This window comes from Stegastes partitus, unplaced genomic scaffold, assembly GCF_000690725.1.
Source record: "Stegastes partitus isolate 25-593 unplaced genomic scaffold, Stegastes_partitus-1.0.2 Scaffold496, whole genome shotgun sequence".
NCBI lineage: Eukaryota > Metazoa > Chordata > Actinopteri > Pomacentridae > Stegastes > Stegastes partitus.
The window spans coordinates 212,949-232,502 of NW_007578227.1; the positions used below are offsets into that span (position 1 = coordinate 212,949).

General features: G+C 39.2%; 1 protein-coding gene across 1 annotated transcript in view; it reads right to left on the reverse strand.

Annotated features, from left to right (window-relative positions):
• Positions 1–2,948: 2,948 nt before the first annotated feature.
• Positions 2,949–19,554, reverse strand: part of bcl7a (BAF chromatin remodeling complex subunit BCL7A) — a 30,570-nt gene continuing 13,964 nt past the window's right edge. The window contains exons 2-7 of the mRNA XM_008287346.1: positions 16,986–17,173; positions 13,519–13,600; positions 13,298–13,394; positions 10,026–10,175; positions 8,072–8,175; positions 2,949–6,881 (exon numbers count right to left, since the gene is read on the reverse strand). Coding sequence (XP_008285568.1) covers positions 6,807–6,881; positions 8,072–8,175; positions 10,026–10,175; positions 13,298–13,394; positions 13,519–13,600; positions 16,986–17,077 — 600 coding nt within the window. The 5' untranslated portion in view covers positions 17,078–17,173 and the 3' untranslated portion in view covers positions 2,949–6,806. The remainder of the gene's footprint in view (positions 6,882–8,071; positions 8,176–10,025; positions 10,176–13,297; positions 13,395–13,518; positions 13,601–16,985; positions 17,174–19,554) is intronic.

Here is a 19,554-nt window from a genome sequence, read left to right on the forward strand (position 1 = left end):
GGTTTCAGGACCGTTTTACAGATGTGGATGTGGTGTGAACTGTCACTGTTTTCTATGTACTGTATACTCCTGAGCAGTAAAAATAGAAAAAAAAACACATTTTTGTTGTTCTTTCTTCACTTCAACAGTAACTGCAAGTTTTCTTGGTGGTTCAGTGGTTAGCACCGTTGCCCCCAGCAAGAAGGTCAGGATCGTTATCCGGCTTCTGCAGAGCTTGATGATGAGCTGATCATTTGAATCAGGTGTGTTGGAAGAAGGAAACATCTAAAACATGCAGGATTGCGACCCTCGAGGACCAGAGTTCGACACCCCTGATAAAAAGTGATCACAGAAAATGTAGGAAAGTATTTAACAGAATCTTTACCATGTGGAGGCATTTTTTGTTCTATTTCCTGTATAATTTTGTACAGTAATAATGTTATTTTTTACATTAGGGATGGAAACCTTCATTATAAACACTACTTATCCTTAATGTTTAAGTTTATTTAAGTCATTTAAGCTGGTTTTATATGAACCATTGTGGGGTCCTAACCCTAATATCTAAAATTTTACTTTAACCTTATTTCTTCACTAGAAAACAGTTTGCATCAACATCTGTTGTTTTAAATGTGTTCTATAAATAACATTGAGCTGACATCACTTAACAATTCCATCCATTTCTGTCCTGCGGCTTTTTTCCGCACCACAAGTGGTCCAACAGTCCATTAGAGGGGTCGCTGAAGCATTCAGCAGCTTAAAATAAAGAAGATGAGTGTCATGATGAGGAACTTCTCACATTCTGGCCACTCACTAGTTGCTCTTCTTAATCGTTATAACTTTTATTGAAGGTTTAGTTTTATAAATACACTCGAGGCAAAATAATGCCGAAATTTTCTTTGCTGTTGCTTCATAGTAACATTTTCACAGTTTGTTTTCTTTAAATGTCACTTAAAATACATTTAGACACCCGGAAATCTGTTAACAAAACATATATAAAAGGGCCACAGACAGTGTGAAGGCCTTTAACTGTGTTTTCATCATATCAAGCCGCCTACAGGAAAACAAACTGAGAGGAAGCTTTGGTTTCTATAGAATGCCAACTATTTTTAACACATCTAAGTAAACAAACTAAAGAGATTTGCTCCTACTGGTACTGTCACTCCACTACAGTTCCGAGGGAGATGTTCTTTTCACTCCACTACATTTCTCTGACAGCTGTTAAGGAGTTTTAGGTTTGAATTTTTCCAGCATGTTTTTCTTGTGATCAGTCACAAAAAAAGTTATTTTCAGTTTAATGTTACAGATATTTCATTTCTAAACTTTTAACTTTGGGCTCAGCTCAACGAGCCACCGGTGACCTTCAATGAGGAGAATAATTCCAGCAAACAGAACCTGAACCTGAACAGTTTGGAGCAACAAAACAACCACCACAGTCTGAATTGATTTTATTTATTTTTTAAGTTTTGTTTGTTGCAGTAGTTTTGGAGTGTATAGTAATAGGTGAAAATGCCAATTTTGATCATTTAAAATGAAACTGACACCATTTAAAAATGTTTTCAGACTTGTATACCTGGACATTTTCTAAGTTGAGAATTTAGTTTTGATTTTTAATACATTTAGAAAGGTTCTAATAAGACATATCTGTACTTTTTTCCTAATGATGATGTAGGGTTTTTTTTTTTTGTTCTTCATAAGTTCAGATAAATTAAATCTGTAACACTGTAGAACAGGGGTGTCGACATCCGGTCCTCGAGGGCCGCAATCCTGTATGTTTTAGATGTGTCCCTTTTCCAACACACCTGATTCAAATGATCAGGATGTTATCAGACTTCTGCAGAGCTTGATGATGAACTGATCATTTGAATCAGGTGTGTTGGAAGAGGGACACATCTAAAACATACAGGATTGCGGCCCTCGAGGACCGCAGTTTGACACCCCTGCTGTAGAACCTCTAAAAAGTAAAGAGGTCCGCACACAGCTGAGGAGACTGAGGTCCTCTGGATTGTGCAGGACTCTGCTCCGGACATGACACTGTGGTGGCATCGGTGCTCTTTTCTATGCAGTGGTCTGCTGGGGAGGAGGGAGCACAGACAGCGACAGAAAGAGACTGAACAGACTGGTCAGGAGGGCCGGTTCTGTCCTGGACTGCTCCCTGGACTCCATAGAGGAGGTGGGTAAATGGTCACTTATATAGAACTTTTATCCAAAGCACTTTACAATGTGTTTCTCATTCACCCATTCACATACACATTCATACACCAATGGCGACAAGGTGCAAGGTGCTGCCTGCCATTGGGAGCAACTTCAGGTTCAGTGTCTTGCCCAAGGACACTATGACTGTGGAGGGGCAGGGGATCAACCCACCAACCTTGCGATTAGAGGACAACCCGCTCTACCACCTGAGCCACAGCCGCCCACAGCTGGGTGAAAGGAGATCATAGACAACCCCTCTCACCCGCTGCATGAGACTGTGGGGGCTTTAAGTAGCTCTTTCAGGAGCAGACTGAGACATCCATCCTGCAAGAAGGAGCGCGACCACAGGTCATTCCCACCAACTGCAATAAGACTGTACAACATCAGCATCACTGGCTGATGTTAACCAAACGGACAAAATTAACACGTGGTCAAAATTCACTTTTTCACTGCTAATTTGCACAATCTGGTTCTTTTTCAGTGCAAATACTGTAAAAGAAAATTTCATTCAATTGTATATTTTTGTCATCTTGTGTATGTACTTACTTTATTGCTTAATTATTATTTCCTAGTCCTTCTTTTCTGTATTTCTTGGATGCTGCTGTGGCGCATACGTTTCCCCCAATGGGCCATCAATAAAATAAATATTCTATTCTCTTCTACTCTGTGTAACTTTCACATGCAGGTAAACAAATACCGATACGCAACATCCTCAGATGCACGTTGAGGAGGCCGCTACGCTACCAGACGTCCTGTAAGGTGAAACACAAAAACGATTTGTTTTGTGACTTTTATTAAGAAAACAAAACCATTGGACATGATAAAAACCAAGCACTACTGATGGAATAAATAAGTCAAACCAAACCATAAATCTGTACAAGTTCAAAAGAAAAAACAAAATGGTCCCAAGAAAAGAAAACAAAAACAAAAAAAGAAAACAACATACAAGATTTTATATCTCACAGCTCGTCTTTTTTTGTTGCTTTTTTTAAAACACAGTTATGAGCAAACTATAAGCAATTGGCTCGATCAGGTGAAAGCTACAACATAAGTGAGACTTTTTTCTTAAACTGAGTGTACATAATGCTGTTTATAACTGTTAATGTCAATACAATAGCATTTTAAGTTCCAGCGCTGCTGGACTGGGAATGAGGTATATGCTAATCCATCCTCTAAACTGAGACAATTATCATTTTTAGTTTCTTTTCTCTCCATCCATGTGAATGCTGATTTGTTGAAATCAGTCATCTGTAGCCCCTGTTATGTTATGAAGTCATTGGTTTGCAGTGATTCAATTCATCTCAATCCATACTCACAATATTGACTCATAAATGTGACACGTGTGAGGTTTGCACATTAGAGGTCATAGGTCTGAATCCGTACGAGAAAGTTCAAGTAAATTTGCACAAATCTGCACAAAACCGAGAGCTGGATGCCACGCAGGTATGGATTCAGCCGACAGACAGCACCTTGAAGGAGGATCAAAACCAATGTTTGAGCTAAAAGACTGGACCCTTCTGTGGGGAGCTACACAAACACCTGCAGGTCGAAGATAAGTAGTGATACACAGAACACTGACAGAGGAGAAATGTGACGGGAAAACCAGAAACTGCTCTGCTCCGACTTCAGGCGCACAAAAACCACCTGAAGACGACGCAGATCAACAACCAGGAGATCGGACTAATGAGGTGTGCAGATGGTCAAATTAACTTCTGAGTAGTGTTCAAATTCCACTTTTAAAGGAAAAAATGCGCTCATTTGCTTCCTTACTGAGAGCTGTGTGAGTAGACTGAAGCCACTGCAGCACTAAGAGATGGTTTGCTCAGCAACAAGTCATTCAACAAGTTGTCAGCCACTATGATAAAAAAAAAAGTCTATACTGTCTGATTATAGGTTCTTCAATGTGTTATTTTCTGTTTTTTCCCCCTCCTTTTTGACAGTAAATGGGTATTTTGGGGTTGTGGACAATCCTGGACTTTGGGAAACACTGATCAACATTTTTCAGAATTTGTCTCACTTTTTGTGGACCAAATTAGAAATCAAGAAAATAACTGACAATAATAAATCGACAGTCAAAGCAATTATTTGTTGCAGTTCTACTGCAAAAAAAAAAAAAAAAACCTCCACTTTATCAAACCTCTAACACTCAGTGGCTTGTTGGCTAGTTTCCCTCCAGGTGAGGTCATGTGCCCAGAAGTAACCTGGCACACAACAGTGAGATGCACTGAGCTGCACCTAGCAGCACCCCTAAAGCTCACCAATTAACGTGCTGAATTTCATTTCATTCATACAAAAACAAAGTGTAAAACAAGATCCGTTGTGGTTTCACAGAGAGTTATGTGCCAGACTGTTTCTGAGACAGAAGCAGCGACTTTCTGGAGGAAAACTTCAGAAATGTAACGTGTAAACAACGCCACAGTTTGCTTTGTGGAGTCGGGCTGAACCAATCAAAATCTGAATCGATGTAATCAGAAAATTACAGAGGTTGCAATTTAGGATATATGTTGTGCAACACAGAGTTTGAACTGTGGCTGTGGCGTTACAGATCCATCCTCATGCGACAGTCACACTTCTGATGGTGTGAAAACCCTCCATCACATCATCGTCTATCACACAGTCAATACTGAACTGCAGCTAAAACAATTAGAGCAAAACTCTCATCACAGTATCTCTCAGAAAAATCTAATTTAAGATATTTTCCTCAAATTGTTCAGTTCTAGTGCGGAACACAGAGACAAACCCCAAATATGAAATCCTGTTTGTACAGATCCATGTTCTGGAAGCAGCAGCAGCAGATGAGAAGAGATGCTGTTTGGCCTCAGAGACTTTGGAAGTTTTAGAAGTAAAGCTGAATGATTTGGGGAAAATATTTTTGCGATACAAATAATTTGAAAGTATCACTGTAACAAACATCCTGTGATGGAGAAGATTTCTACGAGACGCCATCAGAGGTGCAGCTGTCACACAAGTAGACCAGCATGAGTTTATGAACCCACTGTCCCATTTTAAACCCCGCTATAAAACGTAGGAGGTGTGGCTGTGAAATAATGACACTGTGCTTTAGAGCTGCAACAATTAACCGATGAATGGATTAGTCGTCAACTATTGAATTAATCTCAAACAATTTAGGGATTCGGTTCATCAAATGGAGGAATTTTTTTTTTCCTCCAAATCCAGATCCTAATATTGAATATTTTTTTCATTTTGTTTCTCATTTTACAGACCAAACAGTCAATCAGGAACACATTGAACAGATTCATCCAAATAACGCAAATAAAGCTATTAATGCTAATGACGGTTGGGTTTGTCACTTCTCAAACATTCATCTTTGATCAGAATAAACAACCAACAATGTTTCAATCTGCTCAAATGGTATCAAATTAAACTACAGTTTCATTATTTAATAACCACACTTCTTAAGTCCTCCATTGCAGCCTTTGTCATTTGCTGATTTCCACTTTGCTCCAGTTAAAAGGTGGATTTTATCTCTTGACTGTTTCCCTTTGTTTCCAGCCGTTATGCTAAGCTAAGCTAAGCTAAGCTAACCATCTCCTGGCTGCAGCAAACCTCCGTCTGCTCTCTGCAAGAAAGCAAATGTTTCCCAAAATGTTTAACTATTCCTTTAACCAAACTGTTGTGATTGAGTATAAATATTGGATATAACTAATTAGTGACAATTATAAGGCAAAAAAAACCCCCAAAACAAAACAAAAAAAACAAATAAAACATGGCACCAAAATTGTAATTCAAAACCTGCTTGACCTAAAACGTGTATTTAAAATCGTAGCAACTCAAGGCACACCTCCAGGACCTACGCTACCGGCCTTCACTACTTATCCAAGAGTTTATCTCGTTCAGTACCGTCGTCTTCTTCCTCTACGAACCACAAACTAATTCACTTTAAAAAACACGTGAATGGAGAAAAAAGACATCCACTACAGCAGCAAATCTATCTGTGATCGATTGTGACATACCATAACAGTGCATTGACCCTCCTGAGAAAAAAACCCTAAACGTTTCCTAAACAAATATAGAACATTAGTCTAACAGGAGGCGAATCGGGAGGATTGAAGCGACGTGGTCATGGGGTGGAGGTTTCCCCTCCCGCGGCCGCTGATCTGAGACCGGGTTAGCCTCCTGAGCTAAACCGTTAGCAGTGATTAGAAAGCGGTCTCAGAGCAGCGTCTGCGGCCGACCTCGTCCTCGTCTCAGATCCCCAGTGTTTACTCTTTTAGTCACAGATGCAGGTCAGTGTTTGTCGTCTGGCCTGGCGGTGGCTGGGCTGACAGCGCCGCCCCTGGTCGCAGAGGGGGTTGCAGCCAGGGGGTCGACACTTTCTCTTGGCATTAGTGAAGAGTGTGGAGGACTGGAAGGAAGCACGGAGGGGACCAGAGGTAATATCCATTCTCCCTCTGTGGCAGGGGAGTGTTAGAGGGGGAGGGAGGGAGGCAGGGAGATGTCCATTCTCCCTTTGGTATTGAAGAGTTTGGGTAGAGTAGGGGAGAGGGGGGAAAAAAAGAGGAGTGAGAGGAGAGCCGGTGTGTCCATTAGCCCTAAATCATCTAGAGTTAATGGGGGAGGTACAGAGAGAGGGGACGGGTGAGGGAAGGAGAGAATCACTCAGCCCCAAACATTTAACTCTCCTCAAAGTCCTGAGACGAGGACTCCAGTTTGCTTTTCTTGCTGGGCGGGGCCTCCTCCTCCAGGTCCTACAGGGAGACACACAAACATGAGTCATGTGTGCAGCCAGAAGTAGCAACAACAAACAGCACAGTCTGTTTATTTGTTTGTTTGTGTTCAGCTAAAATATAGAACAGTGGTCCTCAACGTTTTTTTCTCGCAGATTAATCGTAGCTACTGGACTTGCTTGAGTTCCTTGAAGACGTTTCACCTCTCATCCAAGAGGCAGATCAGAACTGATGAAGCCTCTTGAATGAGAGGTGAAACGTCTTCAAGGAACTCATGCAGGTACAGCTGCTATGATTAATCTATGAGAACAACCATGACCTGGATGACTGAGAATCTTCACAGACGTCGCAACCTTTTTTGCACCACAGACCGGTTTCTAGCAAGACAATTTTCTACAGACCGGTCATCGTGCAAATAACGAATAATAATCATTTCTACCAATAAAAAAAAGTGTCAGACTAATCAAATGACTTTCTATTGCTAAATATGTGTTTACTTTTTCTTCTGTCTCAGCATCGAGTCTCTTCCTCTTTTCAAAGAAGCTCTCCAGAGACGTTTGTTTTTCATTCATTTCGGCACCGGCGGGACTCAAGTTTGGGAAACAAGCACAGGCGGAAGTGACAGGAAGACGATCTAGTCATTTTTCAAAATAAAACACCCTGCAGAGTCCACCGGAAATAAAATGAACTAACAAAACGTTTTTGTTCTTTCTGTGCAGCCCAGTACCAAATGACCCACAACCAGGAACCGGTCCGCGGCCCGGTGGTTGGGGACCGCTGATGTAGAATAATGAAAGTAATTTTCTATTTTCACCTCACAGCAGAGTCGCTCGTGGCTTCTCGGTTGAGCGAAGAACTGCAGAATTTTTAGTGTTTCACTAAATCTGATGCAAACGGTATATTTTAGAGGAATTCTGAAATGAGACATGTACAGTAAAGTGATTTTTAACAACATATTGTTCTACTAAAGCTTAGCTTGGGTTCATTTCTCCAGTCCTCAAGTACTTTATTAAGTCCTCGTCTGCCGTTTTTCCAGAGAAAGCTGCGTTAGTTTACTAGAAACAGCTGCTGATGTGTCAGAATGTGAACACATCAAACATGAGTAAGAAAACATGTTTTTTTGTGTGTAATTTTGGTGAGCTTTAGATTATTTACATCCATCCCTACACTGATAAACAAGCTGGTGTAGTTTCATGCAGACATGTTGGTACCTGAGTGGCTTTGCTGTCTGAAGAGTCCTTCTCCCCTGAGGACAGACTTTCTCTCTTGGCACTTTGTGCTCTCTCTGAGGTCTCTGATGAAGGGATGGTCTTACCTGAAGATTGGAAAACAGAAACACATCAAAACAGAAGCTCACTTCTTCACTTGGCAGTAAATACAGACCAGGACTAAACACTGAACACTGGACTGTGCTGCAGCTGCAGGCTCTGTTTTCTGACCCGTTAATGACACTGTGTGGCTGAGAGAAGTAACTGCATAGTTTGATGACCACAAACATCCCTGAACCTGGATGGACACAATTTAGTCTTTTTTTTTAAATGCAAAACTGCTTTTGAATCTACAGCTTTAACTTGACAGTAATATTTGTATTATTTTCTGACATGTTGCTGATATTAATCATTAGTTGGAGTCACACTTTTCAGACATGAATACATAAAATTGTTGGCTTCTGTTTCATTAAAGCTGATGGCTTTTTGTAAATGCTTCTAACAACTTCATGTCAGTAAGAAGAGTGTTTGTTTTCTGACAGGCTGCATCACTGATCGACTTCTAAAACTTCTGTCTCTGCTCAATCCATAATAATTGACCATCACTGATCGAGGCCCTTCTTCTAACAGTAAATCTTACATTTCAATGTTTGACATCATTACAAAGTTGTCAAGTTAAATTCATTTGCTCTGTGGATGTTCATTCATTCATTCATTCATTCATTCATTCATTCAACTGTCTTTGCAGTTGTCATCAGAGCTGAAACTAACAATTATTCTCATGATCAGTCTATTATTGGTTTGTCAGAAAACAGTTGAAAAATAGCCTTTATAGTCATTACAAAAGCCATTTGTCGTGATTCACGTCCCCACTGCCCGAGATGACGTCTTCAAATTGCTTTTAGTTGTTGGACCAACAGTCAGAACTAAAGGATATTAAATTAACTGTCATGAAGGACAAAGAAAAGCAGCAAAGCCTCTCATTAAAGAAGCCAGCAGCCAGTGACTATTCTGCATTTTCACTTGAGAAATAAACGCATTACAGATACATATTTCATTGAATAATTGTCAAAAATGTAATTACACACAACTGGAATAAGAGTTTTGACCAGCCGAAGCAATGTGGCGCTGATATGACAGCCACGTTGGAGAAGCCTGAGCCCAAAGTTGTTGTAACTTTCGACCACAAATCTCTAATGAACGCAGCTCTTGTTCTCTACAAACTCTTTGCTATCAAGCTCTTTCTATTTTACAGCATTTTTTCGTCACCGTTACTTCTGCTGACACAGATGAGCAGCATCAGCCACAACAGCTCCGACTAGATAAGACGATGTTTGAGAGGTCTGCAGCTGATATTCTGTCAAGTCCAAACTTAACTGTTATTAGATCTCTAACTGTCGTATTGGCTGGTCAGAATGACATTAGAGATGTCTGGAAGAAAAGTTCTGACTCGTTACAGTGTGACCACGACTCGTCAGATGGATGTTGTCACTCCTTGCCATAGATGGTTGACAGTCTCGAGGGGCGCTGCATGGCCACAGCTGCACTGAGTCTCTTTATGAGTCTTCCACTGTGGGAAGGTAGTCATTTTAATTTTCTCTCAGTCTGACGGTGTTTGTCAAATCAAATTAAGTCAAGTTTATTTTCATTTTGCTGTACAGACACAGCAGTACAGGCAAGATGAGAGAGCGTTTCTTCAGGATCATTTAATTAGTACGTTTTGTGGAATGCACGTCTGGGATAAGACACTAAACGTTCACTCTCGCCGTCTCCTGAAGGTGTCGCTGCGTCTATACGCGCCGCCATCATGTCCTCAGACAAAACCAGAAGTAGCTGTTTCTCCACGTCTACCACCTGCTTGCTGCCCACCAGGTATAAATGAAGGCCAGCGAGGAGCTGCTTTAGATGGAGCTATTGTTTAAAAGCCTGCTGGTGGTTGTGTGTGCGAGCGCCTCACCCCTCTTGCTGTCCGGGCTCTGGTCAGTCTTGGTCTCACTGCTGTCGCGGTGCGATGCGGTGGTGGGCTCCGGGGCGGGGCTGGTGCTACAACTGTTTTCCTGTTTCACCGGGGATGAGTCGGCGATGGAACTCTGGTTGCTGTTGTCATCTAGCAAAGAGATAGACAGAGGCAAAACACACATATTTATTTTTATAGTTCTGTGTTAAATCACTGCAACTGGTGTGACTTTTCTTAACAGAAAGTGAATCAAGAAACGATAAACCTCTAAGAATATGAGTGTATTAGAGAATGACACTGTAGCTAACAGGTTTGAAAAGCCAAATTTTACACTAATAAATGTTAAAGTTTAATTCTCTGAAGACCAGAACTCAACAGCAGGCATAAAAAAATCATTTTAGAGCCAGAAACTTCTCAAACAGAATGATCAGATCTTTAACCGACTGACGGTCCTTGAATGTATTGTGTGTGAAGAGCAGCTACATCTGAAAAAAGTAAACAATTGTGTTACATGTCTCCTTTAAAAAAAAATTAAAAATCGCCATAAATAAACCTTAAAAAACTGTTTCTGGGGCATCGCACAAACTCAATGGGTTAAACAGGCGACCCATACACGAGGGCTGAAGTCTCCGATGCAGCGATCATGGTTCAACTCTGACCCACGGCCATTTGCTGCATGTCTTTCCCCCACACTTCTCCCTGCTTTCCCTCCCTCTTCACTTACCTCTATAATAAAGGTGAAAAAGTTTTTAAAAAATAAAATAAAAATTTTTAAAAATGACTGTTAATCAAAAAATTCTGCACAACTCGGAGAAACAGAGAAGACATAACTGACATGACAAAAATTCTGCAAATCAGAGTGAGTGACAGGAAAATAAAATGGATTTGATGAATAAAAAAATAATGACTTGAAAACTGTATCCAGAGGAGCAAGTTATCAGCAATGTGTTGGAAGATACATTCAGCATGGTGAAACCTTCTGTCTACAAGTGACGAGCAGAGGAGATTGAAAAACAAGTTTGTAGAAGTTGGTAAAAAGTACATTGATAAATGTCTATAGTATGTAGAGTCATCATTTTTTCCAGTCTTGGTAACATCTGAGGACACTTGGAAAATGCTGTACATGTTGACTCCAAGTTTTTTGGATTAAAATACATCCATCCATCATCTATACAACGCTTCATCCTCACTAGGGTCGCAGAGGGGCTGGAGCATAACCCAGCTGACTCCGGGTGAAGGCAGGGGACACCCTGGACAGGTCATCAGTCTATCACAGGGCTACACTTAGAGACAGACAACCAAGCACACTCACATTCACACCTACGGACAATTTAGAATCACCAATTAACCTCAACATGTTTTTGGACTGTGTGGGAGGAAGCCGGAGAACCCGGAGAGAACCCACGTTGCACGGGGAGAACATGCAAACTCCACACTGAAAGATCCCGGTGTCCTCACCGGGACGCGAACCGGCGACCTTCTTAATGCGAGGTAACGGTGCTAACCACTGAACCACCTTCCAAAATAAAGAAATTCAGTGTCCACTTTTAAAATACATATATATATATATATATAAAGCATTATCATTTATGGCATTTTAACTGTCATATAGAGCAAAAGACATTTTTGAGTTCTCTCTCTCTCGTCATGGTTGTGCTGTTTCCACAGAGCTGAAGGACTGTATATGTGAAAAATGAGCCCACAGCGACAAAAAAATGTGACAGGAGCAAACAAAAAAAAAACATCTAAAAGCTGATCAAGGTTTCGAGGGTTCATAAATGAGGGGTGTCAGTCAGTAAACCAAATAAGGGATGCAGCTGCATCTGAGGGGAAAAAACACAGGAAATACAACAAACTGCTGAAAACAAATTAAAAGCACTCACCCTATACTTTCTTAGCAAGTGGAGGACATGGCAGCTAAAAACCTATTATTTTTGGGAAGCTTCTAGATGTTAGATGTTGAAGTCTCTTAAAAAGCATCATCTGTGCACCCAACGCCTCATATCTCATACGTCTGTGTCACAGAGCTCCACTGTTAATTAAAAACCATTAAAAACACATCAACAAGCCACACGGCCACAGTGGGTGACATGTTCTTTCATTACCATGAAAACACTCACAGTAGTTTATCTTAATCCCACATTCATCATCCTGCTGCTGGAAATACGCACTGCAGCACCAAACGCAGGTTAATCCGCCGCTGAAAGTAGTCCCCAACAAACACCTTCTGTTTGGAACATTTGTTAACCGTCTGAACCCCACGTTTTGTTTTTTTTGTTTTTTTTTGCTTCTGCCACATTTTTCCTCACAGTTGGTTCATTTCCCCTCCATGGAAACAGCACAACCGTGGCTAGAAGCAGAAACAACTCAAAAATGTCTTCTGTGGAGGACGACACAGTTATAATGACATCAATCATACAAAAGAAAAACTAAGTTGAACTTCTTTGATGATTCATTTTATAAAAATGGACAACCAGGATTAAACATGTTCAACATGTGTGCACACAGGTGTTACCAATAATGGGAAAAAAGGTACCTCCACATATTTGATATTTAACTATGTGCATTTCTACAACCTATACAAACTCAGTGTCTCTCACACTACTCTAGAAAGATGTTTCACCATGCTGAATGTATCTTCCAACAACTTGCTCCTCGACATACTGTTTTTTAAGTCATACTGCATTTATTTTATTGATTTAGTATGATATTTTGCTCTCAATCTATCTCATTTGTTTCCATATCTGTTCTGTATAAACACAGCCTGCAGTTCAGCCAAACACTCAGAATTTTTATCACGTGTTGCTCAGTTTTTTTACCTTTTTTTTTTTTTTTTAAACTGCAAATGGTAAATTTTTAAATGAGACACGTACGACAAAATGATTTGGATGAAATATCAAATTTTAAAGTTTCGATGTGGAGAATTTCTTTTCCATATTCTGGCTGACTAATGTTGTATTTTTGGAAATTTAAAAAAAAAAAAAAACTTCCAAACTTGCCAGACTTCTTTGGATTCAGAGGGCATAAAGTACAGTGCCATAAGCATTAAAAAAAAAAAAAAAAAAGGCAATACATGTGAGAGACGTTTCTAATGATTTACATCTTTAGTAGGAACCAATCGGTTGACCAATCAGAGAGTACTGAAATAGTACATACTGTAAACAAACTAAAAGAATAATAATTATAACTAAAATTGTTTTTTTGTTTCAGTAACTCTAAACAGAACGGCTCACATATTTAGAATCTTTACGGTCTGTATTTCTGGTACCCACCATGCATGTCCATCATCCCCGGAGAGGAGCTGTTCTCTGGAGTCGTCACCTCTGAGCCGTATTTCTCATCTTTGCCCTTCTTCTTATTCTTGTTTTTCTGTAACAGGGGGAAAAAAATGCACAAAAAAAAAGCTCCAACGTGTAATCAAGCCATGTAAAGACAAAGAAACAGCTGAAAACATGTGGTCACGCTGTGGTTTTACTGCTGATAATGAACTCACGTCATCTGATTTGGGCTCCGTCACCGGAACCCACTTGTAGATGCGAAGGGACGTGTCTCCAACAGTCACCCATTTCTTCTCCCTGTGAGAGGAAAAGAGGCCCCGGTACAGTATAAGTGTATAATAACAACGTAAAGCAAAGCAGCTGTAACTGTAGTCATTCTGTCACCTATACTGTAGGAATCTGAAAATCAATGAAGAGACACTAGAATCATATGAGCTACTATGTGTACATGAAGTTTATTATGAAGGCTGCAACTAAACATCATATTTATTATTATAAATTAAACTTTTCATTCATATTTTTTTTATGAATCAAGTCATAACATACACTTTAAAATAAGGAAAAATGCGATAAATTCAGCTTCTCCATTGAATCTTGGCCTTCTTTCTGCTTTTTTTTTTTTAATGATAGCAAACTACAACTGTTTGAATTGAACTGTTATTCGGACAAATCATGACATTTATATGTTAATGTATTGACAGGAAATGTTCGATGGACAGTTTTCGCTACATTTTCAGTGAATTTTGGGGAGGATTTGTTTTAAAATAATAATACCAATAATAAGAATTGAATACAATGACAATTTCCTGCTGTTGATATACTCAAATATATGATTTTGTTTGATCAGTGGTTAAAGAAAACTACTATTAGTGAGAAAACCTACAATTATTCAACATTGTCAAGTGGATTTTAACAAATTCTTAGCAGTTTTGCTTAAATATTATTTAAATGGTTAATCAACTAAAAAAAATGTTGATTTCGTTTTCATCAAGTTGACTAATTGTTTCAGTTCCAAATTACAATTTAACAACACAGAACTGCCAGTAGGATCCTGTCAGACAGATACAGATAATAAATGTCAGACTAATGAATAGTGCTGTTCTGTTCTTGCCTACATGTCGTGTTCAAGTTGATCAATCATTTCATTTCCAATATTACAAAACTGACATGTGGATAGTGTTGAAGTGATTAAATAATAATTATTAATGGTGCTGCAACTAATGAATATAATATCTATGGTTTTCTTGTCCAAAAGGACTACTGTACATCCAAACTATCTTATTTTGTTCTATCAGTTGTTAGAAAACTGTGCAATGAAGAAAACCTGGAGAAAAAATCTACATTTGAGGACCTGACCAGTGAACTGTCTGTAGTTTTGCGTTAATAAATGACTTAAACTGTCATCAACAAACAGCACCGATTTGGATAGTGTTAAAGTGAACACACAGAAAATCAACGTGGGGCTTATGAACGGGGGTACATTATTATTTAATAATTAATCAAATAACTATTTGCTGGACAAAAAATTAGAAAATAGAAAAAAAAGGAAAAAATTCCCATTGTTGATGTTATTTTGCTTGATCAGTGGATAAATACTAAATTACAGAAAAAGAAAAACTCAATATAAACCAAGACAAATTTGCATTTGTGAAGCTGGTAGTACTGGATTCTGTGTAGTTCTGAAATATTTTGATTTATTTTTTGTTTGGTCAGTGGTTAACACTATTAGTAAGAAAATCAGACAATATAACCCTTGAAGCAGTCTGTTTGGCCTAAAAAACTACTGAAATGATTCGCAAAATGGTTGTTGATTTAACTTTATGCTCTAGTTAATAAACATTTCAGATCTAAAATTAGAATTTAGATGTACAGAAGAGGCAATAGGATACTGATAGGAAAAATTAAAATCAACAACCAATTTCTTAATTAATCAAATTATCATTTGATCTATAAGAAGTCAGAAAACAGCTAATATATTTGTCTTCTTTTGTTTTATTAAGGGTTAAAAAAAAAAAGCAACTATGAATACAAAAAACTGAAAATATCAACATTTGTAAGTACATTCTTGCCATTTTGCCGTAAAAAAAATGTATTTAAATTAATACTCAATTGGCAAAATAGTCATTGATTAAACGTTCTGATCGAGTGGAGAACAGCTGAGACACATTCAGATGTCTTGTTTGTTTCCATCACTGATTCCAATTAATTATTTTTTCTTTTTTTTAAATGCTTCCAACAATCAACACATGGTTGCTGTTTGAATTTGCAAACTTATCTTTTCAGTTCCAAGCAATTTTTTTTTTTTTTAATTTTTAAAATACAGGCTGGACAACAGTAAACAGTGTCTGCTTTAAAATCAACATAAGAACTATGATTAGCAGCTCACAGAGGTTTTCAATACAGGATATTGTCTTGATTAACAAAACCATTATATGCAATATAAAAAGTCAGAAAGAAGAAAAAAATGTGAATCGCCAACTGGGAGGAAGAAAACCTGAAACCAGTTGGATTTGTGAAGCTGGTGCAACTGAATGTTGGTGGTTTTGACATATTCAGATGTCTGATGTTGTTGTAAAAACAAACACATGATGACAAAAGAACTGTGCAATGAGGAATAAATCCTAACAATTACAGCTCATCTTCTTGATTATTCACATTGTTGTCAATTCATTACTAAAACAGGTTAAATATTTGATGGATCCATAAATTGATTGTTTCCTCTGAGTCCCTATAAAGGAGGCTCACTTCATGTTATTGACACTAGTTTACATCTCAGAAATCATATTACTGGAGCAAAACTTAAAAAAAAAAAAAAAAAAGGTCAAAAAAAGACTAATTACAGAAAGCATTATATTTAATTTAATGTGCTCTAAATTCACCCTAAAACAGATTATGCTTTGATAACTACTTTTCCTTTATCGCCTGAAAATGAGTTAAAATTATTGTTAAAGCTGTAACTTTGACCTGGGGACGTTTGATTAATCCACCTGATAAACAAAAAAAAACACATTCAATCCTGCCACCGTGCGGGGTTACACGGGTAAACATAACAACAGTACATTCTCCTGGTGAACATGTGTAAGTGTGAGCCCAGAAAAGTGATAAAAACGTGTTTTTCGTGTGTTAAACGTTCAGTCTGAGTCAGTACGTGTTCAGCCATGCACTACAGCAGCTACTTCCCTCTCCCAACCCCCACCGAGCCTTGTTCTCTATCGGACCTAAAGGGCGACTCAAAGCGCTTAATTTAAAACTCCACACGGACTAAACTGCTCCGACTCAAGAGCGCCGTCGTCAAATTGTTTCCAAGTCCGGAGTTATCGGACGTTTCGGTGCTAAAACCGCCGCCTGAGCTGCGAGCTCGGCAGCGGGCAGCAATGGCTTCATGTGACTGCATCGAAATGGCTTCTGGGTTCAACCCTAGCCGTTAAAATCAGCGGAAAAAACCACCGGGAACATGCCGTATGTCTGAGCCGGGCAGCGAGGCGACGGCACGGAGCGGTGCACGGCGCTACTGCGCCCCGGTGCACCTGAGTACATCTGCCGTGAATCCCGTTCAAAAACTGTCCTTTTCTTTCCATTTCATCCCTCCTCACTCCGTCTGCTCCTTCCCTCTCCTCCCCCAACAAGCGAGCCTTTCTCGTGTTAGATAACGAAGCCTGCTGATTTCTCGTTCTCTTCTTACCATTTTCGTACTTTCTCAATAGCGGCCATGACCCTCTTGATGTCATCTTTCGCCCTGCTCCGGGTCTCAGCTCGGACCGACCTGCCCGACATTGCCGCGGTGGTATAATATTTTTAAAGCTCGCCGGCAGTTCAGACACAATGCAAACAGTAGAGCGCACAGAGGAGCCAGTGCGCCTGCGCGGACTGCTGGAGCAGCGGGAGGAGGGGGAGGAAGGGGGAAGAGGGGGGGGCGGCTGCAGCTGCACTGAGAACAGAGAGTGAAGCAGAAAGCGAGTCCTGCTGGGAGAGAGAACAAAGAGGCTGCACACTGAACCACACACCGGCCTGCATCCTCCAACTTTCAGCTGGAACCTCACCGATGAACACTAACTCCTCACACACCTGCAAATTCTGTTCAACAACTCGGTCTTAAAGGCGTCAGAGGCAGCGGTGTGGTGCCTGGAGGACAGGATGGACTCTGAAAAGTCGCTCCAGTGATTTGTCTTAAAATGATTTAGATCATTAATCAGTGAATAAAATGGTTGTTTCATTTTTCTGATCAAGTTAACTCGTTTTGATTCCAACTTATACTTTAATAATACAGAACTGCCAATAATCAGTGACCTATTTTTTCAACTAACAAATGTTTTAAATATCAATGATTTTCCTGATTGAAACAAATTATTTGTACGACAAAAGTCAGATTTTTTTTTTTTAAAGTTACAATTTTCCATTAACATTGTGTCAAGTTTGGTCAGCCTTGTTTTTGTTGTTGTTGTTGTTGTTTTTAATGACTTAAAGAAGTAAGCAACTAATAAATGGTAGTCCATTACATTTTTTCATAAGTTGACTCAGTGTCAGCCACAAAATTTAAATTTACGAATACAGAACAGATTATAGGATACTTTTAAAGTGAAAACATATTAACTCAATGTGAAAGGTATAAACAGAGGAGCTTTATTAATTACTTTTTTGACTAATCAAAATATTATTTGCGTTACAAAAGTTAGACAATGGAAACAAAATGTCTCCTTTTACCGCCCATGACAGTTTCACATTTCTCTTTTTGTCTGATCAGTAGCACATAAAAAACCTACAGATAATTATTGGTGGTTTTGCTTTAAACGAATCCTTCATTTATCATTTAGAAAAATGGTTGTTGATTTAGTTTTCTGCTCAAGTTCACTTTTTAATTTATTTTTTTTAAATTTCACATTATAATTTTAAAAAACCGAACTCACTATTGCCAAAGTGAAAACAACATGGGAATCTGCACATCTTCAACAACCAGATAATCAGCAACAGGCCTTAGAAACAGCAGTGTGCTGCCTGGAGAAGTGGACATACTCTTAAAAGTAACCTGTCCAGCAAAGGATAAACTCCATTTGTTATAAACAGCAGCATGTAAAACTTCTTTTGCATACTTAGTTCAGCCACTTGCACATTGTCACTTTCTGTTCTCTTATGGTGAAATTGCATTTGTATTAGGTATGTCCTGCTTAAGGTTTTTGTTTGTTGTTTTTTTTGTTTTTCCCCTGATTCAAGACATTTATTGTTTAGCATCTGGTAATCCCGATTTCAAATCAGATACCATTTTTACTTTCTCTCTATTACTGTCTATGGACATTTTTTGTGCTTTTATGATTTGATTTGTATGAACTGGTGTTTGTTCTGTTTCTTTATATTGAAATTCTCTGTTTCATTATTTTTGGCCTGACAGGCTCTCTGGTTCTAATATTGTCTTCTTGAGTATCCTCTTTTTCAACCTGCCTGTTAGCAAAGTTATTATTATTTTCCTAGAAAATACACACTTTAAGTAAATCAAAGTTTTTAAAACCAACCCAGTGTATGTGCTTGACAACTGAACAGCTCTAGAAAAAAAACACATTTCTCTCTTAAGCTGTTCCTGAATGTTACGTAGGTGGTCACAAACCTTGTTGTAAAGTTTTTGGAGGACACTATCTGAAATGTAAGTGTGGAGAGGACAGGGTGCACTGGGGCTCCACATGCACTACAAGATAGTAAAACCTTGTATCTGCTACATGCATGCCAGAAGATATCGTGCATGTGGGCATTGTCACTGGGTTCAAACTTTATCTAATCCTGCCCCCTCACTGCCAGATGCTTCCAGGTAAACCGATCAGAATGAGCAGCTGCCTCACAGTCCATTAGGTTCATTTATTTTCTACAGATGCTTCTTCCAACTCTGATATGCCTCAGCCACCAGCAAAACTCAAGAAATATTCTGCGGCTGTCTGCAAAAGGGAACACAAGAGTCTTAGCACACTCCCAGCACCTGGAGAACTGAAGATCCAACTGATTACTTGTATTTTTGATGTTAATGTCACTACAACAATAGGATTAGCACACTTTGCAGCCAACATGGCTACAGGCAGCTTTGATGGTCTGTCCACAGGTCAGAGCAGACAATCAGAGATGGTGAAAACTTTAATTTAAAACCAATAAACCAGGACTGTGTGGGTTACTGTGTTTTTATGTTCCGTGCTTCAGAACATCGGAGACCCGTTTAGACTGTTACCAGGTAAATGTGAGTTTCAGTTACAGCCAGGCCTGGAAGGTTAGTTGCT